This window comes from Lissotriton helveticus, chromosome 7 (genome assembly GCF_964261635.1).
Source record: "Lissotriton helveticus chromosome 7, aLisHel1.1, whole genome shotgun sequence".
In the NCBI taxonomy this organism is placed as follows: Eukaryota; Metazoa; Chordata; class Amphibia; order Caudata; family Salamandridae; genus Lissotriton; species Lissotriton helveticus.
Window position 1 is genome coordinate 153,426,556 of NC_136068.1, and position 23,054 is coordinate 153,449,609.

The 23,054-nt window shown below is 44.9% G+C and overlaps 1 protein-coding gene across 1 annotated transcript in view; it reads right to left on the minus strand.

Annotated features, from left to right (window-relative positions):
- The window catches only part of ZNF831 (zinc finger protein 831), a 485,428-nt gene that overhangs the window by 73,681 nt on the left and 388,693 nt on the right, over window positions 1-23,054 (minus strand). The window contains exon 6 of the mRNA XM_078651829.1: window positions 3,723-3,871. Coding sequence (XP_078507955.1) covers window positions 3,723-3,871 — 149 coding nt within the window. The remainder of the gene's footprint in view (window positions 1-3,722; window positions 3,872-23,054) is intronic.

Here is a 23,054-nt window from a genome sequence, read left to right on the forward strand (position 1 = left end):
ATTGCACGAGGTGTGTAGTTCAGAATGGGAGATACATCTGTTCAAAGCTGCTTTTGCCTTGGCATTTTATGGGGCTTTCAGAATTGGCGAACTGGTGGCAGGGTCAAAAGGGGATAAGTGGGGCGGGCTACAGCTAAATAGTGTTAGGATCAGGGGAGACACCATGTGGGTGACAATTCAGAGGTCAAAAACTGATCAGGAGTCTCGGGGTTACACCATAGTGCTCCACCGGGCCGAGACCAACCCCTGTTGCCCGGTTTCCCATGTGGAGGTGTTCCACAAGCAACGGGAGGGCACGGCGGGTGGGGCACTATTGTGTCATTCCAATGGGACACCATTGACTAGATACCAGTTTAGGCGGGTCCTCGAACTGACTATTAGACAGGCAGGGTTGGATCCGAAGGAATTTGGCACGCACTCCTTCAGGATAGGGGCGGCAACTGAGGCTGCCCTAGGGGGTCTCTCGGCAGAGAGTGTGAAGAAAATTGGGAGATGGTCATCTGACTGTTATAAACGATATGTACGGATTGACATGTTATGACAGGATGATTCTCACGCTGGTTGTGTTTTCTGGTTCTTGCAGTTTCTCAAACCTGTGACGCAGGGGAGGAACTCGCTGGCGGGAACAAGGGAGCTACACCATCACAGCACAAGCAGCAAGCTGGACGCAGAGAACTGAAGATCTGGATTGTAGGTCATTCTTATGTAAGGCGGGTAAAAAATGTTTTTCTTTCAACAGACCGTAAGAGAAAAGCGGCATTGAAGGGGTTGGACATCTCATTCTTTGGGAGAGGGGGTCTGTGCCTTGGACAGTTCAGGAACTTCTTTCAGGGACTCTTAGCGCAGCAGCCCGACCCCCCGTCAGTGGTGATACTTCACCTGGGGGAGAATGACCTGGCCAAACTGGGGAGGCGAATACTCATTGATGAGATCATTTCCACTGCGGGGTGGGTGTCTAGGACTTGCCCGGGTTGCACGGTAATGTGGTCGCAACTTATCCCTCGGTGGCAGTGGCGAGGGGGGGACTCAGTCAGGGCGTTGAATCACTCGGTAAAGAGGATCAACACACAGTTGGACAAATTATTCCGAGCCCCCCTGTTGCAGACGATCCCGCATGGGTGTATATGGGGTGAACAATACTACCTGGGTGATGGGGTTCACTTGACTGAGGAAGGGAACGTCCTGTGGTCTGATAATGTCTGGGCCTGGTTGGAGGGTTTTTCTAAAGGGAGAACTTGCTAGGGTAGGTCAGGACAGGGGGAGGCCAGATCGTCGGTTAACAATGCTGGCCTGTGGCGGTAAGGTCATGACCGGTGAGCAGCTAATTTTTAAGGTCTGAGGGGGCGGGCATCATCCCATAAAGGAGGTTCCCGCCCAGGGGGAGGGGCCATTGGCACCTCCTAGAACTTCAGGGGCAAGGTAACTGGTGCTTCAAAGGGTCGCGGGTTGGAGTAGTCACGCTTTCCTTTGGCTGGTAGCCACCCCGCGCGCGCATACTCATGACGTCACCGGTTGGCGCAGAGTAAGGGCCCTCCTTTAGTGGGTAAATGGAGTTCACGGCGAGGACCGGGTAATTTAACGGGCCTGGCTACGCATGCGCACATCGCTAGGTAAGGCGCAGCTTGTAGGACCTGACACCGGTTAGCGACCTTGCCAGATGGCCAGAAATGTATTATACAAAATCTAGATGAGGATGTTAGATTCGGTTAGGAAACAAAATGTATTAGAGTCTCTGTTAAGGTTAGGCTTTCACATTTGTTGACAACATTGTATCTAATGTCTTGATGATTTTGTATAAAACGTTTATCATGCAATTAAAATTTTATGATCTTATATCTTAATAAATACGGCCGGGGGTTTCGTGACCCCCGCCTTCCAAAAGTTAACCATGTTTCATGAGCCTGTGTCCTGGGTTTGGCGTGGTGAGTTCGAGGGAGGGGGGCGGCAGCCAGTCGGCGACCATGTGAAAAGGGGGGGCTCTTGGCCCCCCCGCCCGCATGGCGGCGCGGCGACCGCTCCCCTCTCCAGGTGCCCTCCCTGACCCGGATGTCATCATAGGACTTCCGGGTCGGGGGGGGCGTGCCGCAGGAGGGGCCGGGTGGGGGGGGGGGCGTAGCCGCCCCCCCACCGTGCCCCTTAGGAATATAGAGGCGGGGAGCGCCTAGGAGACCCTCTTGTTCCTGGACGCTCCCACGCAACTGGTCGTGCCCCGCGCTCGGGGGCCTCTTGTTTTCCCTCCCACCATCCCTGGAACAAAAATGACTGTGCGGTAATAAAGTTGGTCTAGTTGTAAATTTGTAGATTATGTTCAGAGAAATGTGGAAATATGTTGTACTGTTCGATTGTGTTTAGGCCAATTTTTTCCTTTGATAGGTACGTGTTGAATTATGTTTTGCTGTTACAATGATATCTAGGCCCTTTTCTCCTTTGGTAGATATGTGGATGCGTTATGTGTTTAGTAGAGAGTAGTTGTCCATTAGAATTTTTTCCATAGGTCGTCGTATTTATTAGGTATGGGGCATGCGGTAAGGTCATGACCGGTGAGCAGCTAATTTTTAAGGTCTGAGGGGGCGGGCATCATCCCATAAAGGAGGTTCCCGCCCAGGGGGAGGGGCCATTGGCACCTCCTAGAACTTCAGGGGCAAGGTAACTGGTGCTTCAAAGGGTCGCGGGTTGGAGTAGTCACGCTTTCCTTTGGCTGGTAGCCACCCCGCGCGCGCATACTCATGACGTCACCGGTTGGCGCAGAGTAAGGGCCCTCCTTTAGTGGGTAAATGGAGTTCACGGCGTGGACCGGGTAATTTAACGGGCCTGGCTACGCATGCGCACATCGCTAGGTAAGGCGCAGCTTGTAGGACCTGACACCGGTTAGCGACCTTGCCAGATGGCCAGAAATGTATTATACAAAATCTAGATGAGGATGTTAGATTCGGTTAGGAAACAAAATGTATTAGAGTCTCTGTTAAGGTTAGGCTTTCACATTTGTTGACAACTTTGTATCTAATGTCTTGATGATTTTGTATAAAACGTTTATCATGCAATTAAAATTTTATGATCTTATATCTTAATAAATACGGCCGGGGGTTTCGTGACCCCCGCCTTCCAAAAGTTAACCATGTTTCATGAGCCTGTGTCCTGGGTTTGGCGTGGTGAGTTCGAGGGAGGGGGGCGGCAGCCAGTCGGCGACCATGACACTGTCTCACCCTTTTAGGCCAATGCCGTTGTGCGCCTGCCTTCCAGCCCTCACTGCGAGGGCCAAGGCTCCTGTTTGGGTGGGCCAGGCTCATGTTTGGGTGGGCCTGGCCCACCCGGCCCACCCGCTAGAACCGGGCCTGGGCCCCACAGGACTATCTATATATGTTCAGAAAAAATCTTGGACCACGTGAAGTAAAGCATGTGGAAATGTTACTGCTTAAACTACGACAACTGAAGAAGGCGCTACTAGACAGCAAAAACTGGTTTGAAGACATAAGCAGATTCAACTAGACGTTTCTCAACAGTACAGTGCATGTGCAAAAACCCACGTTCCATCAACTAGATCTAAAAGAAACGATTCTTAAATTAGCAACTAGAAGGTTCTACAGAGGCAGCGTAAAAAAACAGGGATTATTCATGATTGATTCGTAAAATGTATCTGAATCAGCGACCTGCGCAAATCGGGACAGCCTCGTGGCTTTTCCCCTCACCAAGGGAGTTGCTGCACAGGTGTAATGTTCACTTACGGCTGAACGTGCTCTGACAGGTTCGTCGATGCTGATTGGACACGTAAGTTGAGTCATCGCTGGACTGCCTGCGTCGGCTCTTCCGGGCCCTGCCTCACACGTTGAAGCCGGGTGACAGGGCTCCGCTGGTGGGCCTTCCGTATATTTATCTGAAATAGTAATTGTTTGCGGAGATTAAAGATCTTAATATTCAGGAAAATAATGAGCTCTAAAAACATTTATTTTTTAAATCCCGTTCTGGTTTTCCCGCGACTTGCTCGTATCATGAAACCTTTGGCATCTCTTTTTGTGGATCGTGTAACCAAGTACGCAACACATTTCCTGATATAATGGAGCTGGGCTATGAGAAAAATCCAGTGAAGATATGTGCTTATTTGTCTTCAAAAAGTTCTCATTAAGCCCATCCCCTTTGGCTACGTCATACATACAGATGTTGCTAGCGGGAAGCAGTTATTAAAGGAATTAGGGTAATTATTGTTTCATTCCTCGCCCATGAGGTTAATCCTATGCTGTTATTGGACGATAGTCAACGGATGGGACTGCAGTATTCGGGTATTTTCTATGGCGTCCACGGTGGGCTTTCTGACCCTTTTCAGACCTCTGGAAAATATATTTCTTAAAAAACAGAACTAGCAGCATATTCAAGTGGTGAGTATACAGATAACGGGAACAATGGTAGTCTGTGGCAGCTGAAACCATCACGGTGGTATCCCTCATATCTAGGAATGCTTCAGAGATCAGAAAAAAGGGGCTTTATGCTAGTGGGCTGGGGTGGGTGCTCTGATGGGAGGGTGCTGACAGTTCCCCAGGCCTCCTCCGTCGTAGAGAATGTGTAACCTTCTGGCTGGCTGACATAGTTGTTACATTCTGGAAAATATCTTGCCACATAGCTGAGGCCTTATCTTATCCTTGATGTTACATAAAGTTAATCTAATAGGCTGGTTGAGTCCCAATCCCAGTTCCAGAGGGTGGGTCAGGCCCATCCAAGATAGCCCCATGGCCCTCCTATGGCCCATTTACCATTAGAAAATCAGTTTTTGTTCTTTTTCTTAAGGATTTGCCAGGGCTGAAAGTTTCCCATTCTCAGCCCTGAGCTACTTAAAGTTTCTGGGACAGGCATTCAGTCAGTCGGGGTGGTTTTCGAGCATGTGTGAACAGCAAGGGTAACTGTTGTCACTCTCTCTACATCTAAAGTGACTGATCCAAGCTCCCATCACAGTACTTAAGAAACACCATACGGCAGAAACAAACTCATAGGATTCAGCCATCCCAAGAAGAGTAATACGGGTAGTGGTGGTGGGTGGGTGTGGGTTTGTTTCATTTTCTTCCTGCTGTGATGCTATGCTTAACCTGCAGTGCTTCAGGTCGGAAGAAAAAACTGAGTGTCACACGTTTTGATTTTTCTGAAGCGAAAACTCTTTAGCCAAGTTTCAATGAACAACACTGGGGGCTCTTTTGTGGCAGTACTAGCTTCCGCTGTGCAACACGTGCAGCGGCTGTTCTGCCTACTCCCAATACCCTGAGTCTGCTAATACAATGAATGAAGTTGTCACAGACACCTCACTTTAGAGTCCCTGCCAGTGACTGTGCATTTATTCTCTCCCAAAAAATTCTCTCTTTTGGTTGTAGGAGTAGCTAGAAATAGATTATAGTGCTTCTGTAACAGGTACTAAATTGATAAAATAATATGGTGAGCTAATGTACTTGCTACTGAGATGCTCCTAATCTGCAGTGTCACTCGTTCAAATATTGCTACTTATACTTAGCCTTTCATTTCTGATACAAGAGTGGGACAGGAAGCATTGTAAATCATTTTATCTCCTGCCATTGATATAAAAGTTGTGAGCTGCCAATTGCAACTGATCTGGAAAAACACACTTACTTGAGCTTCAAATATCTGTGATGTTATGAGGCATTCTGAAAGGTAAAATGCATAACTCACACTACTACATTTAATAAACTATTGAGCAAATGGTATCTGTGGAAGTGGCATGGGTTTTCATCAGAAGTCCTGAAAAACATATAGCCATGGATTTCACAACTATAGTGCCTAATGGTAGTGAACATGATCAAACATTGTAGAATCTGGACAAGAGAAAGGTGAAGAGGCACAGAGATGAGAAATGTAGAGCAATTAGTGAAGAGAGAGCAAGAATAGAAAAGGTGAAGGAAAGAAAAAGAAAATGAAGATTAAGACAAAATAAATGGTAAGGAAAGTGGTGGATGAAATAATAGTAAAGGAGCGAGTAGAAGGAAAACAGAGAAATATGAAAGAGTGTTGGTTAGAGAGGAGTAGGAGGGTCATGGGTCTCATAAAGTAGAAAAGGCGACACATATGTTGTGAGTGGTGGATGAAAGAGGACTCTGAGGAAGTAGGGTGATGGTGCAGGATGGTGCAGAAGAATGATGAGCAAAGTGTTTAATGGGATCAGGGCAACTCGTAGGCATGCACTGAGAGGGGGCGATGAGAGATGAGTCGAGGGAGAGGAGCAGGAAGAAGGCAAATGATACAGCTGTTGAAGGTTGAGTATGATGAGAAAGGAAAGGGGTCAGTGCAGTGGTCAAAATGGGGGGAATCGTCAGGGCACGGTGTGCCCCAAATTTCATAAATTCTGTCCCCCTACTTTCTTATTTTAAACATGCGTCCCAGAAGGGCAGAAACCGCCAAGGCTTATACATAGGGACAGGTGGGTGGGCAGAGAAGGAAAAGGACTCTATCTTTTCCTTCCTGCCCAGAGAAGACAAGGACAGTGTCCACTTCTGAAGTGTGGAGAAGTGTGGCTCAATGGTTAGAGTGGCAGACCCTGATGCAGAAGTCTGGCCCGGGACCAGGGTTCAATTCCCCGCCTCGGCGGGTCTTGGGCTCAAAAATTCCTCGGACCTGATCATTCTCGCCTCGGTGCCTATTCCAATCATGGAGTCCCACTCTGCAACTCTGGGCAATAGCTTGCTTAATCTCCACAACGGCCCCCACAACACTAAGGATGCCTGGCCTCCACCTTGGGGGTGCCCAGGAGTGGACACCTCACAGGGAAAGCCAGGATGGGTTCCACAGCGGTATTCGTACAAGCGCCTTTAGACCCTTGCGGGTGAGTAGTGCGCTATACAAGTATCAATTTACATTTTATATCAATTTACATTTACTTCTCCTGCCCCTGTCAGCTGCCCCCCTCTCTCTACCTCTTATTCCCTCTCTTCCTTTCTAGCGCCTCCTCACTTACTGAAAACCGTGACTTCAAGAATCGGGTACTACCGTCTCTTTCCTCACCTTTCATTTATTTCTTCCTGTGTGAAATGGATTAAAAAAAGAAAAAATACTTTTGCAGGAAACGTTGTCTTTTTCTGTCATTTTTCAATTTCAAAGTGTAGCCTCGCAAAGGAGAGAAATAAAACATTCAGCATATGAAAAAGAAATAACTAACTAAAGCAAGACAGAGTGGTCAAAAAGTGGCCAATTTGATTTTAATCACACCCAAACACATTAGAGCCACTTTACAGAGATTGCCAGTGAAGCTCTACTTTTATTTTCTCGTCTCTCTTTGAACAACATTGTTTTCCCTGGGTGGTAGAGTGCACCATTCCTGGAGGTACAGAAATAACTGCTTGATGGGTTGAAATAGAAAACAAAATGTGTACAGTGGCTGTGTGTTCACGAATATGGTCTTTTTAAACCATACTGCTCTCGTTTTGTAAGGATATAAGCAATGTGCTTTGAAACGGGTCTCTTCTGGGACCTGTTGTCATGTCCTTAACTTTTTATGCAAAAGCACTCACTGATTTCTGAACAGTGGGTATGAAAGTGTTAAGGTAGCGATGTTATTCCTGCTTACATTTCACATGCTTTACATAATCTTGCATTCCCTATGAGTGTTTGCTTTATCTAGGATGCTGTTAATTTTTTTTAAGGCAGGATATTGCTCTTGTCTAGTGCGTAATTTGAATTGAGTCACATCCAAGTGTTTATAGCGGGGCACAATTGGGTTGTAGTTGAAGGCAGTTCAAGTTTCTCTCAGTGGGGCAGTATGGTGTTCAGTGGGGGAGAGGATGTGGCACTGTGTCCAGAGCTGCTGAATTTGGAACTGGGGAACCAGCTTCAGCCTTCAGGACCAGTCCTCCAGACCACTCCCCCTGAGGGAGCACATTCCCATGCTAGACCTTAGAAGGGCCCGCAAGATCTTTAAAGCCGTGGTGTCTTAGCACCAGCAGGTGGACCCCAGCGGTAGCAAGTGTGGGTTAACCTTGAAGGCCTGTTCTCCACAATTCATTCTGAAGTTCACCTCCAGTCTTGCAGGAAGGCCTATGAAGCAGCACACTCTAGAGTGACAGTGACTCTGTCACTGAGGTCACAGGACCCTTGAGCAGAGTGGCTCTAGGGCAGTGAGACCGCACCGGGGGCTGATTTCAGGGGGCGGCGTCGCGTTTGAAAGTATAATATGGTTTTAAAAGTACTTGCTTCCTTGCTGGCCTCCAGCAATTTTCTGCAACAAAAAAAATGTCATGATAACTCCAGTGATTAATGTTCTTAGTAGAGAGAGATGGTGTTTTGTCTAGTGGTAGTTTTGACTCATGGAAAGGAAGCACAGAGGGTTAATGTGCCTGCTGCTAAGAACATGTAACATGCAGATCACAAAGTGAACATAATCTAAATAGGTCTGTGGGTTACTGCTTTTGTCAGAGAGATCCTGTTGTTACTTGCAGTTAATAAGTTAAAATCCTAACATAGAACAGTGAGCTATTAACTGTTATCTAAGAGCTGCATGTTATTGTTTTGACATTTTTACACATGCTAACAGTCTCTGCAAAGATTTTGTCTTATTAGTACCACTGGAACATACAACTGCAGCAGTGAGAAAGGTGATCAGTCAACCTTTGCAAAGGGCCGTCCACTTCACAGCGGCACAAGCCATATTTTCAGAAACTTTTGATCCTTTTGAGCTACAAACAATTTATTAGTTAAAACCACCAGATTATGCAGCAGATGATGTATTATGACAGAGCCATAATTATGTGGAAAACATTTGCAAACTAGGATATTTTGCCATTCATGTTTGACCTGCTCTTGTTGAAAAAGGGAGTAGAAGTGCTGATGACAGAAACTCCATGGCTCAGAGACAAATGGCTTGTGATTCCACTTTTAAACGTATTTAAGACATTCTGTGATTGGAAACGTATACCACTTTGTGAGTATATTTTAATGTCGATAATTCATATTAAAACTTAAATAAACATGTGTATCCTTTGGCTGAATTTCATAATGTAATAAACTATAACGGGTTAGTGAAATGGGAAACAAATACTGAAAATTGGGATGTTTTGCTCTTTCTGCCACACCTCTGACCCTACCCACTGATCCAATCCTCAGGTTATTGCAGCACTCTGATTCTCCACTCACAGTTGCCCTACTTTTTCCCCCCACTTCGACCACTGGGTCAGTGAGAAGGGTAATAAGCAAATGATCAGTTGTGGCGGAGGTACCAGAGGAGGGTGAACAGACTGGAGAAGATTGGCAGAGCAAACAGGACAGGCGGAAAATATGATGCAGTAAAGAAAGAAGGTGATAGGACTAGGAGAGACTAGTGGGAAAGAGAATGAGAACATGAAAAAGACATGAACATATCAATCACAATTCAGAAAATACATTTCACATTTGAAGCACTCACATTATTTGTAGTTTTCCTCTTTGTTCCTTTTAAAAACATTTTGCTGAAGACACTATCTGACATTCTTTACGAAAATAGCCAACAAATAACCAGTTGTCAAATTCAGGAGCTGTGCTCTTGTCACAGTGGTCAGCTATGGGAAGAACCAGGCCCACATTTCATGTTTGGTTTATTCTACTCAAGTTGACAACTCTGATCGCTCTTCCAGTTGTTATTACACTTGTTCGGAGTAAATGTACAGCAATAGGCCCAGCACATTACTATCTCTTTAAAATACACATGGCTCTACCAATAGGAGATAGTTTTTCCAGCACCTCGAGACCCTCACAGGTGATGCAATTCACGCTTTACAAATCTGATTGAGTGATTGATGGCTCCCAAGTCTTTGTTGATCGTGTGCATGCTCATCAGCAGGCACTATGTAATAGAGGACCTGGTGCTGCAGTTGTTCTAATATTGAGTGCTGCTAGGGAAAAACATTTCCAGGACAGCAGGAGTGCTAGGTCCGATTACACATACCTGTGCACCCACATAAGTTAATGCACACACACACTTGTACAGAAGCAATTCCAGCTTCCTCCACATACACAGACTTGTTACCCCATATGCAGCAGACGTAAAGATGGTTCTGACAGAAAATGATGAGGTGGAGAGAGAGGAGGGTGAGGTGTAGAGAAGAGAAGGTTAAGCTGAGAGATTAGAGGGTGATGATATGAGCGTTAGAGGGAAAGGGAGAAGAATGAGGCAGAGGGAGGATAGCTGAGAAGAGAGGAAAGAAGGTAAAGTGAAGAGCAGAGTGGGTCAGAAAGACAGAGGACGTGGGGCAGCTAGTTAGAGAAGGGAAATCTGTTCAAGAAGGGTGAGGCAGAGAGAGAAGGGTGAAGTGGGGACAGAAGGTTGAGATGGAGAGAAAGGAGGCTGATGCACAGTGAGAGGATGAGAGGTCGAAAGAGAATTGAAGGTGAGGTGGAAAGAGTAGGGTAAGGTGGAAAAAGGATAAGGTGAAGCAAGATGATGTGAGAGAAAGCAGAGGATGAGGTGTGCAGGAGTACAGGGCGAAGCAGAGAGTGCAGAGTGAGAGGTAGAGAGAAAAAGGAGGGTCGAGAGACCAGAAGAGATAAAGTACATAGGTACAAGTAGCTTAGAGCAGCGGTCATTTTTTGCTTGCTCGCGGTCCTCAACGTCAAATTGGCAACCGGGAGCGTGGAAAATAAACCTCCCGGCGAGATTCTCAACGTGGGGAGGTCAGGTTTCTCATTGCGAGTGGTCCCGTATGCTCGCGATCGCTCGCGATGAGAAACTACCAGTCCGCGTTGAGAAAGCTGCCGCTCGAGTAAAAATCTACTCGAGCGGCAGAAAACTACAGCTTGCACTGTGCAAGATGCTGTGTTCATTGATTGCACAGTGCCGGATGCTTGTCCGCACTGTGCAATCATTGAAAACGGCATCTTGCACAGTGCAAACAGGGTACTACGCAGTTCGCGTAGTGCTACGCGTAGCTCGCGAAGTGCACTTTGCGTAGCTTCGCGTAGCGCTACTTCGCAAACTATGCCCAGCCCTAGGCATGATGCAAACAGTAGGACGAGTATGCTTTTTATCCTCCTGCTATGACACCTATTCAAACAGAGTTCCCACCGAAGTGGACTACTGATCTGGAGGTAGTGATACGCGAGAACTATGGGAGGCTTATACAGCTCTCACTGAGGCCGTGGATCAATGGATTCACCTCCCACTTTCTCTTTGCGGTCGTATGACTGTCATGAAAATTGTAGAAAGCGTTGGACGCCAGAGCGGTAGAATTTACTATTGCCACTTCAGTCTCTGCAACAGTCGAGAAAATGCTGGACTCTGGTGTGGTCAAATTTACTATTCCCTCTCCAGTCTCTGCAACAATAGAGAACATGTTGCACTCCGGTCTGTGCAACAGTAGGGAAAATGTTGGACTTTGTAGGGGTCAAATTTACTATTCCCACTCCAGTCTGCAACAGTAGAGAAAGTAGTTCACTTAAAACACATAACATATTTTAATAACTCTATTAATTGACCACAAATATAAAACCCTTGATATAAAAATGATATATATATATATATATATATATATATATATATATACATATACACACAAAGTCAACAACACTCCCAGATGCACAGCTGCGCAAAAACGGAGAAACTGACACTTTCTTCTTCTTTGGAAAAGCAGGTATTTTATTTTTCCCAAATTGCATAAGTGAACTGCAAGTGCTCAAAAAATCCAGACTCGTTTCGGCGAACTCAGTCACCTTGCTCACTGGAGTGACGCTACATGTGACCCAACAAATTTAAAACACCATACACCAATCGAGTGTTGGGAAGTCATGTGAACTAAAACAAAGACATGGTAAACAGACTTGAAAACCATGCTTTACATGAAACAAGATGCTGTCAAAAGTGTGCAACTTTATACATTTTCTTTCTCGCAGACAATGACCATAAGTTACGGCATTTCATCATTTTAAAGCATAATATCTGTATAAATACATGGGAAAAGTTTCAGGAATACACAAAACGTCATAATTAGGAGATCGTGTGCATTTTGTAAACACCCCTCTACGACATATTTCTTATATATTTCATCAAAAAACACACAAAATGATTCACAAAGAAATATACCTGCATAATACATAAACAATATTTTTCTTTGAACTTCAAAAGACTTTTTTAATCTTACAAATCTTCCTTCATGGCCCTTGTGCAAATAATATAAAGTATCCCAAATAATGCTAAAACCAAAAACTTCTGATATCTATGCATCTTGTAGATTCACCGACTTCACAAATTTAAGCTAACAAAATTGTGCCTAAAGTGTTTTGAGCATTACAAATTTTTTGTATAGTTGATATTGAACTATACATCCTTCAACAACCCAAACAACTAAACATAGGCAATCCTATTGAAAATATGTTGGCATCCCAACCGGGATCCATATCTATGGGTTGCAAAGTCGGGTAGGGAGAAGGACATGCGAGCTGATTCAGATTAAAGATTTCACAATATTTAAATATGAAAATCTGGTGGCTATCCAAAAATAGAAAGAGTTTCAGGACTTGTGTACAAAAATAAAGACTAATGACATCTAGGACACAACTCATGTTTGTATAAATATAGTATAAATATGATAATGATAGTCAATAAAAAAAAAACATTGATAGACCCATGCAAGTGTGCCAATAAATAGTATAAAACCAATCATCCATAAAAAAATATATATTCTTGATAAAACACATATAAATTGACCACAAGACAAATCTAAAAACAATTCATGTATATATGGACTAAAATATATAAATATATATAATTTGATGATATATTATAAAAGTATATTTATAAACCCTTAAAAAACCTTAAGAACCACTAGAAACCGCCATTTCATGATAAATATGTTGTTTTCATCTATCTTAATGTATTTGGAGGATTTAAAGATAATAATGCAGATCCTCACAAATGTTGAGCCCCATCGGGTTTATAGTGTCGAGCTCAATAATGTATTTGGTTTCGAGTTGTCTGAGAGTATATATATATATATATTATAGTCCAAAGTGCCCTGAAGCATTAGGAGGTCACTCAACAGAGCCTCGCCATACGGCTCCTTAATGCAGTCTACCTTCCTGCTCTTAATTATTTCAAATGCCAACGTGTTTCGAGGAAAAATCCCCTTCTTCTCGGGCTGCCAACAATGAAACACCTGAGCCTCGGACTCCTTTTCCTTTGCAGCTTTAATGAATTACATCCCCGCCCCCCAGTGGGCGTATGCTCGGTGAAGGTTTTGATATATGCTGGGACATGAAGTCATGAATGCGAGCGTCATTCTTTCTTGCAGTAAGTTCAATTGTTTCATCAAATATAAAGGCACATTTTTTTATCCTACAGTAGGTGTAGAGCATTTGGCAGGCTTAATTTAGCATAATTAGGCACTGTGCTGATTCTGTCTTGGTTCGTGCAAAACAACAGCCTCACCCTGCTGGTATGTAGATTGCTCCTCCAGCTTTATCGGCGACGGTGCTCCTCCTCACGGCCAGGCTGCCGTGTTAATTTTATAGTCCAAAGTGCCCTGAAGCATTAGGAGGTCACTCAACAGAGCCTCGCCATACGGCTCCTTAATGCAGTCTGCCTTCCTGCTCTTAATTATTTCAAATGCCAACGAGTTTCGAGGAAAAATCCCCTTCTTCTCGGGCTAGAAATAAAAACCTGTTAAGAAGCATTGGTAACCGTAAAGTCTGGAAACCTTAAAAAAGTTTGAAAGAGTTGTATTTTGCTACTCCGGCCCGACTAGGGTAACCACATCTGGCAGGGAGAAGATCAGGGGGCCACCAAAGAGTATTTGGACAGTTGTCTGGCCACCAAAGCATTCTTCAGTCCAGTTATGAAGTTTACACCATGACCGCTATAGGCTTTAATGGAATGATGCTGATGCTGAGTATGCAGGAGATGGGGGATGCTTAAGGATGGTCTGGGTGCTGTTGAGTCGACGCAGTTTCCTTGTCTTTAATCCTCCGTCCACGGGTCAGGTGTGGCGACTTCTAGGTCAGAATCCCTAGAAGTCCTCTTTGAGCCAGTAGAAAGCCAGCTGCTGCCTGGCTACCGGTCTCCAGTCACAGCAGGTCCAGTGGTATCCTTTGGTGGAGGTGGGTCTTCCTCTTGTGCAAACAATCTGAACTCAGATCACACTCCCTGGTCCAGCAGACTCAGGTGCAACTTTTGGCCATCGAAGATCGGTCTCTTGGGGGCGCCCAGCGGAGGTAAGCAGCAATATTTCCAGAAGTAGCTACTGACTTGCTGAGTTGGGCTACTTCACCTTTGATGACTCAGGTACTGATTCCAGGGTGTCAGCTGACTGGTCCTTAGAGTCACTTCTTTGGCCTGGGGCTTGGAAGTGACTTTTCCTCAAGCCAGGAGCCACAGGCACCGCCCTCGCTTCGCTAGCCCGAGGTGCAGCAGGTGCAGTCCAGCTGACGATGTAGCCTCTCTTTGCCAGGTCCAAGGGTCAGCAGGTCAGACCTTCTTCGGTCCTTTCTCCGGTCCCGTTCCATAGTGATCAGAGGTTCAGGATGCTAGGGGTGCTATATTTATGCCTAAAAAATTCCCTCGGGTATGATGCGGTCACTCACCAATAGGCTACCGGGACCCTCCTGTCCTGTGATGACATCCTGCTATGTGTGGCATCTAGCTATCCCAGACAGCAGCGGTGCGTCCATTGGGGCGTAGGGGCGTAGCCCCACCAGCCCCATGGACCCGCGGCTGCCAGATTAATTAATAGTGACTGTGTATTTATTTAAATTTAGCTGTCAGGATTTATGCCGGGAAATCGGGAATCCACCCGACGGAAACGGGAGTGCAGGGGGCTGGCTGGGCCAAGCGGCGGGGCTGGGCTGGGGGCTGGTCTAGTGTTGAGTGACAGTACTGAGTGACACAGTCCACCACCGAGACATACTGCGCAACTACTGCTCAGGCGGAAACTTGCCCGAGCATGCGCATGTAGGTTCACCCCATGCTGGCAATAGTGACACACGGGGAGGGTGTGGTTAACAGGAGCCCCGGCGTTATCATCGCGACAGGGCGAGCAGTTAGTATGACCTCCAAGCCAATGGCTTGGGGGGCACACTAACTGAAGCCAATCCTGGCGCTGCATGCAGCGCCAGGATTGGCCGGTCTCCGCGCAGCCGGCAGGGCAATCCATCATTGGATGTGGGACTGCACTGACAACAATGTCCAATCACTGTGCGGCGCTGCTGGTGACGACGTGGATGGTTCTGGGCCCTGGGCAGTGCCTGTGCCTCGTGGTGTTCTGTGACTGTGGTGTGGAGTGGTCGCACGTCGCATTCTTGTGCTTTGCAGCCTTTGCTCCGAGCCTCCGACTGAGTCTCTCATCACTGATCGTCACTGTACATTCAAGAGTACTCTCTGCTATCGTCTCGACCAGGGCGGCTGGTCTCGACTTCAGTTCTCTTCTGACTTCTAGTGAGTTAGTATAATTATATTATATATCTTGTGCCGTATGCAGGCCGCATATGCCACTCACTCACTCTAAAGGAAATGTTAGTGCGCTGATAGAAGCTCACTCATCAGCCAGGCTTCTATCATATTTTCGAGATTGACGTGAGACAGAATATAGCGCGCTGGTGTGTGAGCTTATTCTAGCAAGAACGTTAAATACATTATTTGGTAAATTAATCTTATTATTCCTACTCATGTTATGAAATGCACTTAACGAAAGGCATTGTAGTGCAAACATCAAGTATTCTAAAACTATCTATCGGACAATTGTATTAGTGAATACAAGTGAACTCTCTGCCCACTGCCCTGTTCAGATTGCTCCATGTAAGAGTATTCGTGGTATGACTCGAGTGTTCTGGGCATGAAAGTGCATAGTGGAAAATAAAAAATACGTGCCCTTGTATGAGCCAGGGGGAAAGAGCAATGCAGGAAATCATGTTCCTCTCAGTGCAGAGCCTGTTTTATTTCCTTTACACTGAATGTGCGCTTGTACATCTGCTAACAACAGCTACGGTGCATCATATTCTGTACATCAGGCTTAGTGTCTTGGATGAAAAATGTAAGGCCCTGCTCTGCGACGCCGTGGTCCATTTCTATGAGTGAGTGCTTGTTTGTTTGTCTGTCTGCGCCAGTGTTTGTGCTCATGAGTATTTGTATGATTGGGAGCATATTTAATTGTATCTGTGGGAAAGTGACATTTTCGCAAGAATACCCTTGAAATGATGGAATAATGTGTTTGAGGGATTTTAACACATTAGTCTAAAATGAGAATGCTTTATTTCTTCATGGAGAAGTTTCTGTATGTTGGTAAGCTAATGTTGCCAACAAAAGGAATGAATTTCTGAAATAGATTTAAAGCTAATATTTTAGCGTGAATCCATACTAGATTTAGTACACTTTTTTTCTGACTTTATTTCTTTCGTTCCACAGGACATTTCTATGGTTATTATTTCGCAGCATGGATTGAGACATTTAATCATCTGTGCTATTGTATTGATAAAATGTTTGTTATGTAGTGACTACTGGGCACTTAGCATGTGATTAGTTTTACCCATATGCTGTATGACCTTGTTATCTCTTTGCAATTTGAAGCAGAATTGAACTATTTTGAAGGTTTGTGTAACTTTTGATTTTTTCACCCTGCCCCTACCATGTAGATTCTGAGTCATAATACATAATTTAGGGTCTTCTTGGAAGGAACAGGATGGAAAAATAAGTGATGAAAGATGCTATATACATTTAGAACAAGCATTTGCAATGCAATAGGTCTTGCATGTACGCAAGTTTGAGCTATTGAAAATGACAATACCTTTTATTTATGTTTTGGTTTTTAAAATTGATTCTGCTCTCTGCCATCAGCCAGCAAAAGCCTACTCTTTGCTTGAGGAAGGAATGGAAACCATAGAAGAGCATGCGGGGTACTTGAAGTCCTGTTTACTTCGGTTTCGCCTGAGACAAGGCATGCACTGTTGCCGAAATATTTTGTTAACAAAAAAAAACTTTAAAACCGTCTTTTTGCTCCCTTATTACTCACCATTGATTGGCTTCCACTTTCCCGTGCTGCTGTGCAACATTCTTTCAGTTGAAAAAAACACGATGACTCCAACTCTGGCCTAGTCATAGCATCTTTTTAGGTCAAACCTCTATTCAAGTATGGCGTTGAAGCTTTGCCCACTCTCTGCCCATATTTTTCATTGGCTTGTCATTGTCCTTTGTAAAGGCTGGCTTCAGATTTGTTAATAGGCTTGTTAGTCCCTCCAGTACCGCCTTGTCTTCATTTTTAACCTCCCATGAGGACTGACCCTTTTACTTCTTTTACACAGTACGTCTTATTTAGTCTGTAAGGACTATTTTCTTTAATGAGTTTCTCCTACTGCAGGCACGACCTAGCCTCCTGCAACATTCAGAGCGCCATGCGCGCTTTCACTTTCCAAGCAGCCCGGCACAACGGCAGCCGCTTCTTTGAAATTAAATATGTCTCACATTTGCAAGAATTTGAGCTATTGGCATTGTAAATGACAAGGGCTTTTATTTATGTGTCAATTATCAAAACAGATAAATAAAAAGCATTGTCATTTACAATGCCAACAGCTTAAACTCTCGCTAATGCAAGACCTATTGCATTACAAATGCATGTTTTTTCTTGACCTCAAGCCATGTTGCACAGCAGCTATGCAACCAGCCTAAATAAAAAATGAGGTTAGATCTTGCATAGGTGAGACCTATTGGCTTTGCCAATGCCTGTTCTGCTGCTTTCATTTTGCCAGGAACCAGGGGTAGCATTGGCACTGAGGAGTAACCAAGGGCACACTGGGCTGCGTACATGGCAACATTTTGAAGCTGTAAAGTGGGAGTGTTTGGGAAAAAGAGGGATGCATTTTCCACACTGACCTATTGAAGCAAAGGCAATTTTAGGCAGGAGACGCTATAATAAGGAGTTGTGCATTTGAGGTGGCTGGAAGTCATTAGGTCACTTTCCGCAGCTTGGATCGTGAGAATAATGTGTGCTGGTCCTGTTTCTAGCTACAGCTTACAGCAGTGGTGGTTTTGACTGTTGCTGGTGGCGCGCAGCTTGCCCCCACTGTTAGTGGTCTGCACATTATGCCAAGTCACCTGTTGGCTTATGTTATATTTACAGTGCGATAAAAGGCAGTTTGAAAACTGTAAGGAATGCATCAAAATAATTGGTTCAATGTCATTTGCGAAACCATGCATCCAACTGCATTGTCACGCAGGTCAGACTTGGGAACGAATGTCCAATTCAAATTGACATGGTTTGCGTTCAGGAGTCCTCGGTGTTCTGCATGTTTTTTCAAGGGAAATATCGTTGCTTAAATGCTGAATCCAAAAATGTGTCTTATACCATGCAAGGTAATTATTATGCATAATGTACTGTGTTTACGGTTGAAAAGGCTGTCTTTTGTTCCCCTAGGAGGTGCTTTTAGTGTTTGGCTTGTTTTTGTCCCATGGGCCTTCCATTTGGCCACATAAGTTCCCCAGGGTGGCCCTTTGGCAGCTCTAAGCCCCATCTGCCTGACGCTCTTGCAGTTTTGACTCAGTCATAAATTGACTCCAACACAAGGCCCAGGTTAATCCCTGCGATCATTTAGTTACCAGCGTGGAACTAGGAAGACTGAGAGAGCCCTGTATTATTATTATTATTAATGGTTTTTATTGGGCGCAGACATATCACCCTGTTGGATCTCATGGCGCTGTTATGTATGACATTGATTGTTGGAATAAATTTGGAATGAATGACAACAAATTGTTCAGGACGGCATTTGTTTTAGCACTTTGTGAAAGCTGATAATCTAAATCATTGCGACTGACATGCCTTTATTTAATTGCCTCAAGCTGTGCATGGTGCGAGCGTGAGCCACACTGTTAAAACATGGTATTTCAAGCTGGTATTTATTTTCGAGGTGGACTCGGTGTGCCCATAACTTTTAGCGTGATCTTTGTGTGCACCATGTAGCCGGTTCTTGCCACCGAGATACACATATTTAATGCAAGTGGGTGTCTTTGCCATTCAGGAGTCAGACATCACTTAAGAGGAAGTTGGCAGGTTTTGGAGGTTTTTCCAGCAGCATACATAAAATATTTGCTTCCTATGACTCTGGTGACAGACTGCTGAGCAATGTTAAATAAATGCTTGGACTTAGGGGTTCACTTTGATGTTACGAAACTAGTGCTCATGTAAAGCCTATGTTATGCCATCTATTAATGTAATAACTGCACTTTCACAATTGCTTTATTAACCTTCCTGCTTTCTCAAATTTGCTTGAAAATGCACGATTTTTCTTTTTTTTTTTCAAAATTTTCTTGGGGGGGGTTAAGCCCCCCAAACCCCCCTTTTGGGGTTCGGGCTCGCTCGCTGCGCTCGCTCGCTACGGTGCTATATGCAAATCACTTTGCGCCCCACCACTTTCAAATGTCACCCACCGCCCCTGATCCCAGAGTGCACTATTCTGCCCACTCACAAAATGTCTGAACCCTTCCGTGGATGTTAGGAGCTTCGTAACCTACCCTAGATGTGTGCCTATCTATGGGCTATACACCCACAGGAAAACCGGTTTGGGCACTGATCTCTCCTCTCTGTTACCACTGCCAGACTGTCTACCTGAACAAAGAGGCAACCCTTCAGGAATGTGATCGCCATTTTCCCACAAAAGGAGGTTTTGCCCTTGAAGCTCACCTTCTGGGCCCACACCCTGAGAGGGTTCCTGCAAGGTGGAGGTAACACTTTCCTCTGTAGCAGGGTGCCGTTGTACCTAAGCGTGAGGGTCACACTACCCCTACTCCCCAGGAGGGCAGAAAGCTGTCTGGTTGCCAGCAACTGTGTGAGGCCACTGGACAAACTGGGGTACAGAATGGCAACCTTCTAAAAGTTGAACAACACTAAGAACCTAGGAGGTCTATAGGCTAATTATTCTGGCCTAACTGACATGTATTTATACTGAGTCAGTGGGTTCTACAATCACCATTGGGCAAATTCTGAGAAGCAAAAGACAAGAGAAACACATGTGTAGTAAACCCAAACCAAAAAGTATAATGCTAATTCAAAAACTGGTCGACAAAATCCAGATCGTTTCATAGTGGATAACCATTAAACAGACCAGGTGATCAGTCATATCATTTGGTGTCCAAACTGTGACCCGGCAGGTCCTTTGATCATCGAGAAACAAATGACTGTTGCAATATGACCCATATTGCGACAGTCATTTGTTTCATACTGTCTTTTGCGCTGTTCCTGTTTTTTTATTAGGGGATGTGCCTTGTTTTCCATTAAAATAGTTTGTTTAGACATATCACCCTATTTTAATTCACCACCTTTGGATAGTTGCACTGTTTTTTCACTCTATCATCATAAACTGGCCAGCAAATAGTGGTTCAGAGCCAACTGTAGACCTTATCCAGTATCTACAACTTTCTGTGAGGCATGAGGTCTCGATGATCAAAGGACCTGCGGGTCACAGTTTGGACACCAAATGATATGACTGATCACCTGGTCTGTTTGATGGTTATCCACTATGAAACGATCTGGATTTTGTCGACCAGTTTTTGAATTAGCTTTATACTTTGTGGTTTGGGTTTACTACACATGTGCTTCTCTTGTCTTTTGCTTCTCAGAATTTGCCCAATGGTGATTGTAGCACCCACTGACTCAGTATAAATACATGTCAGTTAGGCCAGAATAATTAGCCTATAGACCTCCTAGGTTTTTAGTGTTGTTCATATTGTGTAGCTTGGGAAGTGAACTAGTAGTAGGTCTTTAAACTTGGTTTCCCTGTGACCCTCTTTTCTTGGTTTTTGTTGTGAACTTTCTAAAAGTTACCTTTCCTTAAAAATGACAATAAATGTGACTTGGGCATCATGTTGGGTCTAATAACACAAGTAATTCATAGCTGCCAAGGTTTCAGATTACTTATGTGTAACATTTCTGTTTTTTCGGAGTGCTCATGTGTAACATGTCATTGCTTTTGAGTGACACTGTAGCAAGCAGCAACAATCATTTAAGCCTTGCGCCATTGTGCACACACACCAAACTTAAGGTGTGCATGAATGGAGAGCTGGCATTTGTTTACTTGGAGCTAGCAGTTTCAGCCTGGAAGACATAACACTTCTTTAGAAACACATTTCTCTTTACTGACAATAATGAGGAATGTGATCACATTCACATGGTGCTAATATGCATCACTATATATTATTGGACTTGAGACATTTAGTACAGCTGTCCAAACTAGCATTGACCTGACATGGTTTACAGCCAATTCACCAGGGAAAAGGGAAAATACAGGTCCAAGTAAGTAAAGTGCTATTGGCTATAAAGCTAGGCAGCTGGACGGTATTAGTAACATTACACACTGCATTAAAAAACAGTATTCTGATTACCTTTCCCCATAGTCAGACAAAGAAATGTGAAATATGCAAGCTTCTCGATTTACTTCATTTAACTTTTGAAACAAACATTTGGGCCTACAAACATCAAATATATTGTTCTGCTTCTGTGAAGCCTATTTTACTACTTCACTTAGACTCAACAAGAGTCTTGGGCCTAAAGTTCTACAACAGGGCTGGGTAGGAGGGAGCAATGGGCTGCAGCAGCTGGCAGCAATTATAGCTTTGCCCAAGCAGATGAACAGTCACACAGTCATCAATACTCTTCTCGCTCCATGGTGTCTTACTTTGGCTGGCAAACGGCAGTGGTTCTAAATAGTTAGATACTATGGCCCTGATTATGATGCTGGTCGGAGTTGCCTCCGACCGCCACCGTTTCGAAGAGTGGACTGCCTGACCATAGGTCAGCGGTTCTGCAAACCTGATTGTGTGGTCGCAAACTTCTGTTTCTCTATGAGAGCTTGTGCAACGGGCGAAAAACGCCCACAGCACAAGCTTCCATTGGGAAATTGGAGTTTGTGACAATCCCTGCACTGTGTGGCATGCACGTCACGGTGCCTGCCACACAGTGCTGGGACCATGGTGCCCTCAGGCCCAAATACAGAAGGCCAGGAGGGAAGGGGGCCTTGCTAGGGGCTCCCAGTGTCGCTTTCCGACAGCCTTTCCATGTAAAAAAGGCGACTTGGAAAGGCTGTCGGAAACAGACACTATAATCCTGATGGTGGAAACACCGTCCTTAACCCCTTGTCTGCGGGGCACATTCCCCCGCTGTGCTGGGAAGCGGGGGACGCGTACAGCGCCCCGGTGCTCATGACGAGGTCAGCTCGTCATGAGCTACGGCGCTCCGGTGCTCATGACGAGCTGAGCTCGTCATGGCCACACCCGTTCCCATGGAACGTTCAGCACAGCAGGGGAATCAGCCCAGCGTGCAAGCGTTCCACGGGACGGGCGCGGTCATGACGAGCTCAGCTCGTCATGAGCACCGGAGCGCCGTAGCTCATGACGAGCACCCAAGGGGTTAAGGGATTATGAGGAGTTTCCGACCGACCGGCGGGCTCCATAAGCCCGTAGAAAAATGTTGATTGGTTCCTCCGACTGCTACCTCTGACTGCACGCATCCTATGCGTGGGTCAGACCACAGCAGTAGATGCGGTTCTGACCACAACCGACAAGCTGTTGATTGCGGTCCAGCCTGCATCATAATGAGGCCCATTGAGTGAATAACACACATCACATTACCTTTAAGAACCATTACTGAACAATACAACATGGTATTCCGTGACGTAACATGGTGATAACAGGCTACCATGATTCAGTAAATGAGAAACAAGAATCCCCTGGATAGTAGGGTTTAGATTTTGAAAGTGCTATGACGCCATTCAAAATGCTATTCAAATGCTGATCACCTAATATTAATAAGGCCCCTCAAGCATGAAGAGCTTTAAACTACAGATATTCTTTCAAATTTTGTACTTGGAAAATGTAGTCAAAAATACCTTCCCTTTGGATAACCACATGTGATGTAAGTTGGGGTGTACTTTCAGGGCGGCAAGGGCGCACACGTGGCCATACGGCATTAGAGGACACCAATGGAAGCTTTTGGCTAGTGCTTGCTGACATTATAAGATTAGCACCCCGTTATAAAATCTAAAGCTGGAAAAAATGTATAGGAAGGTGCGTGGTGGGACAGGATTTTGTTTTTTAACCTTAGATGGACAGTTTCTCTAGTTGACTTTGACGTACC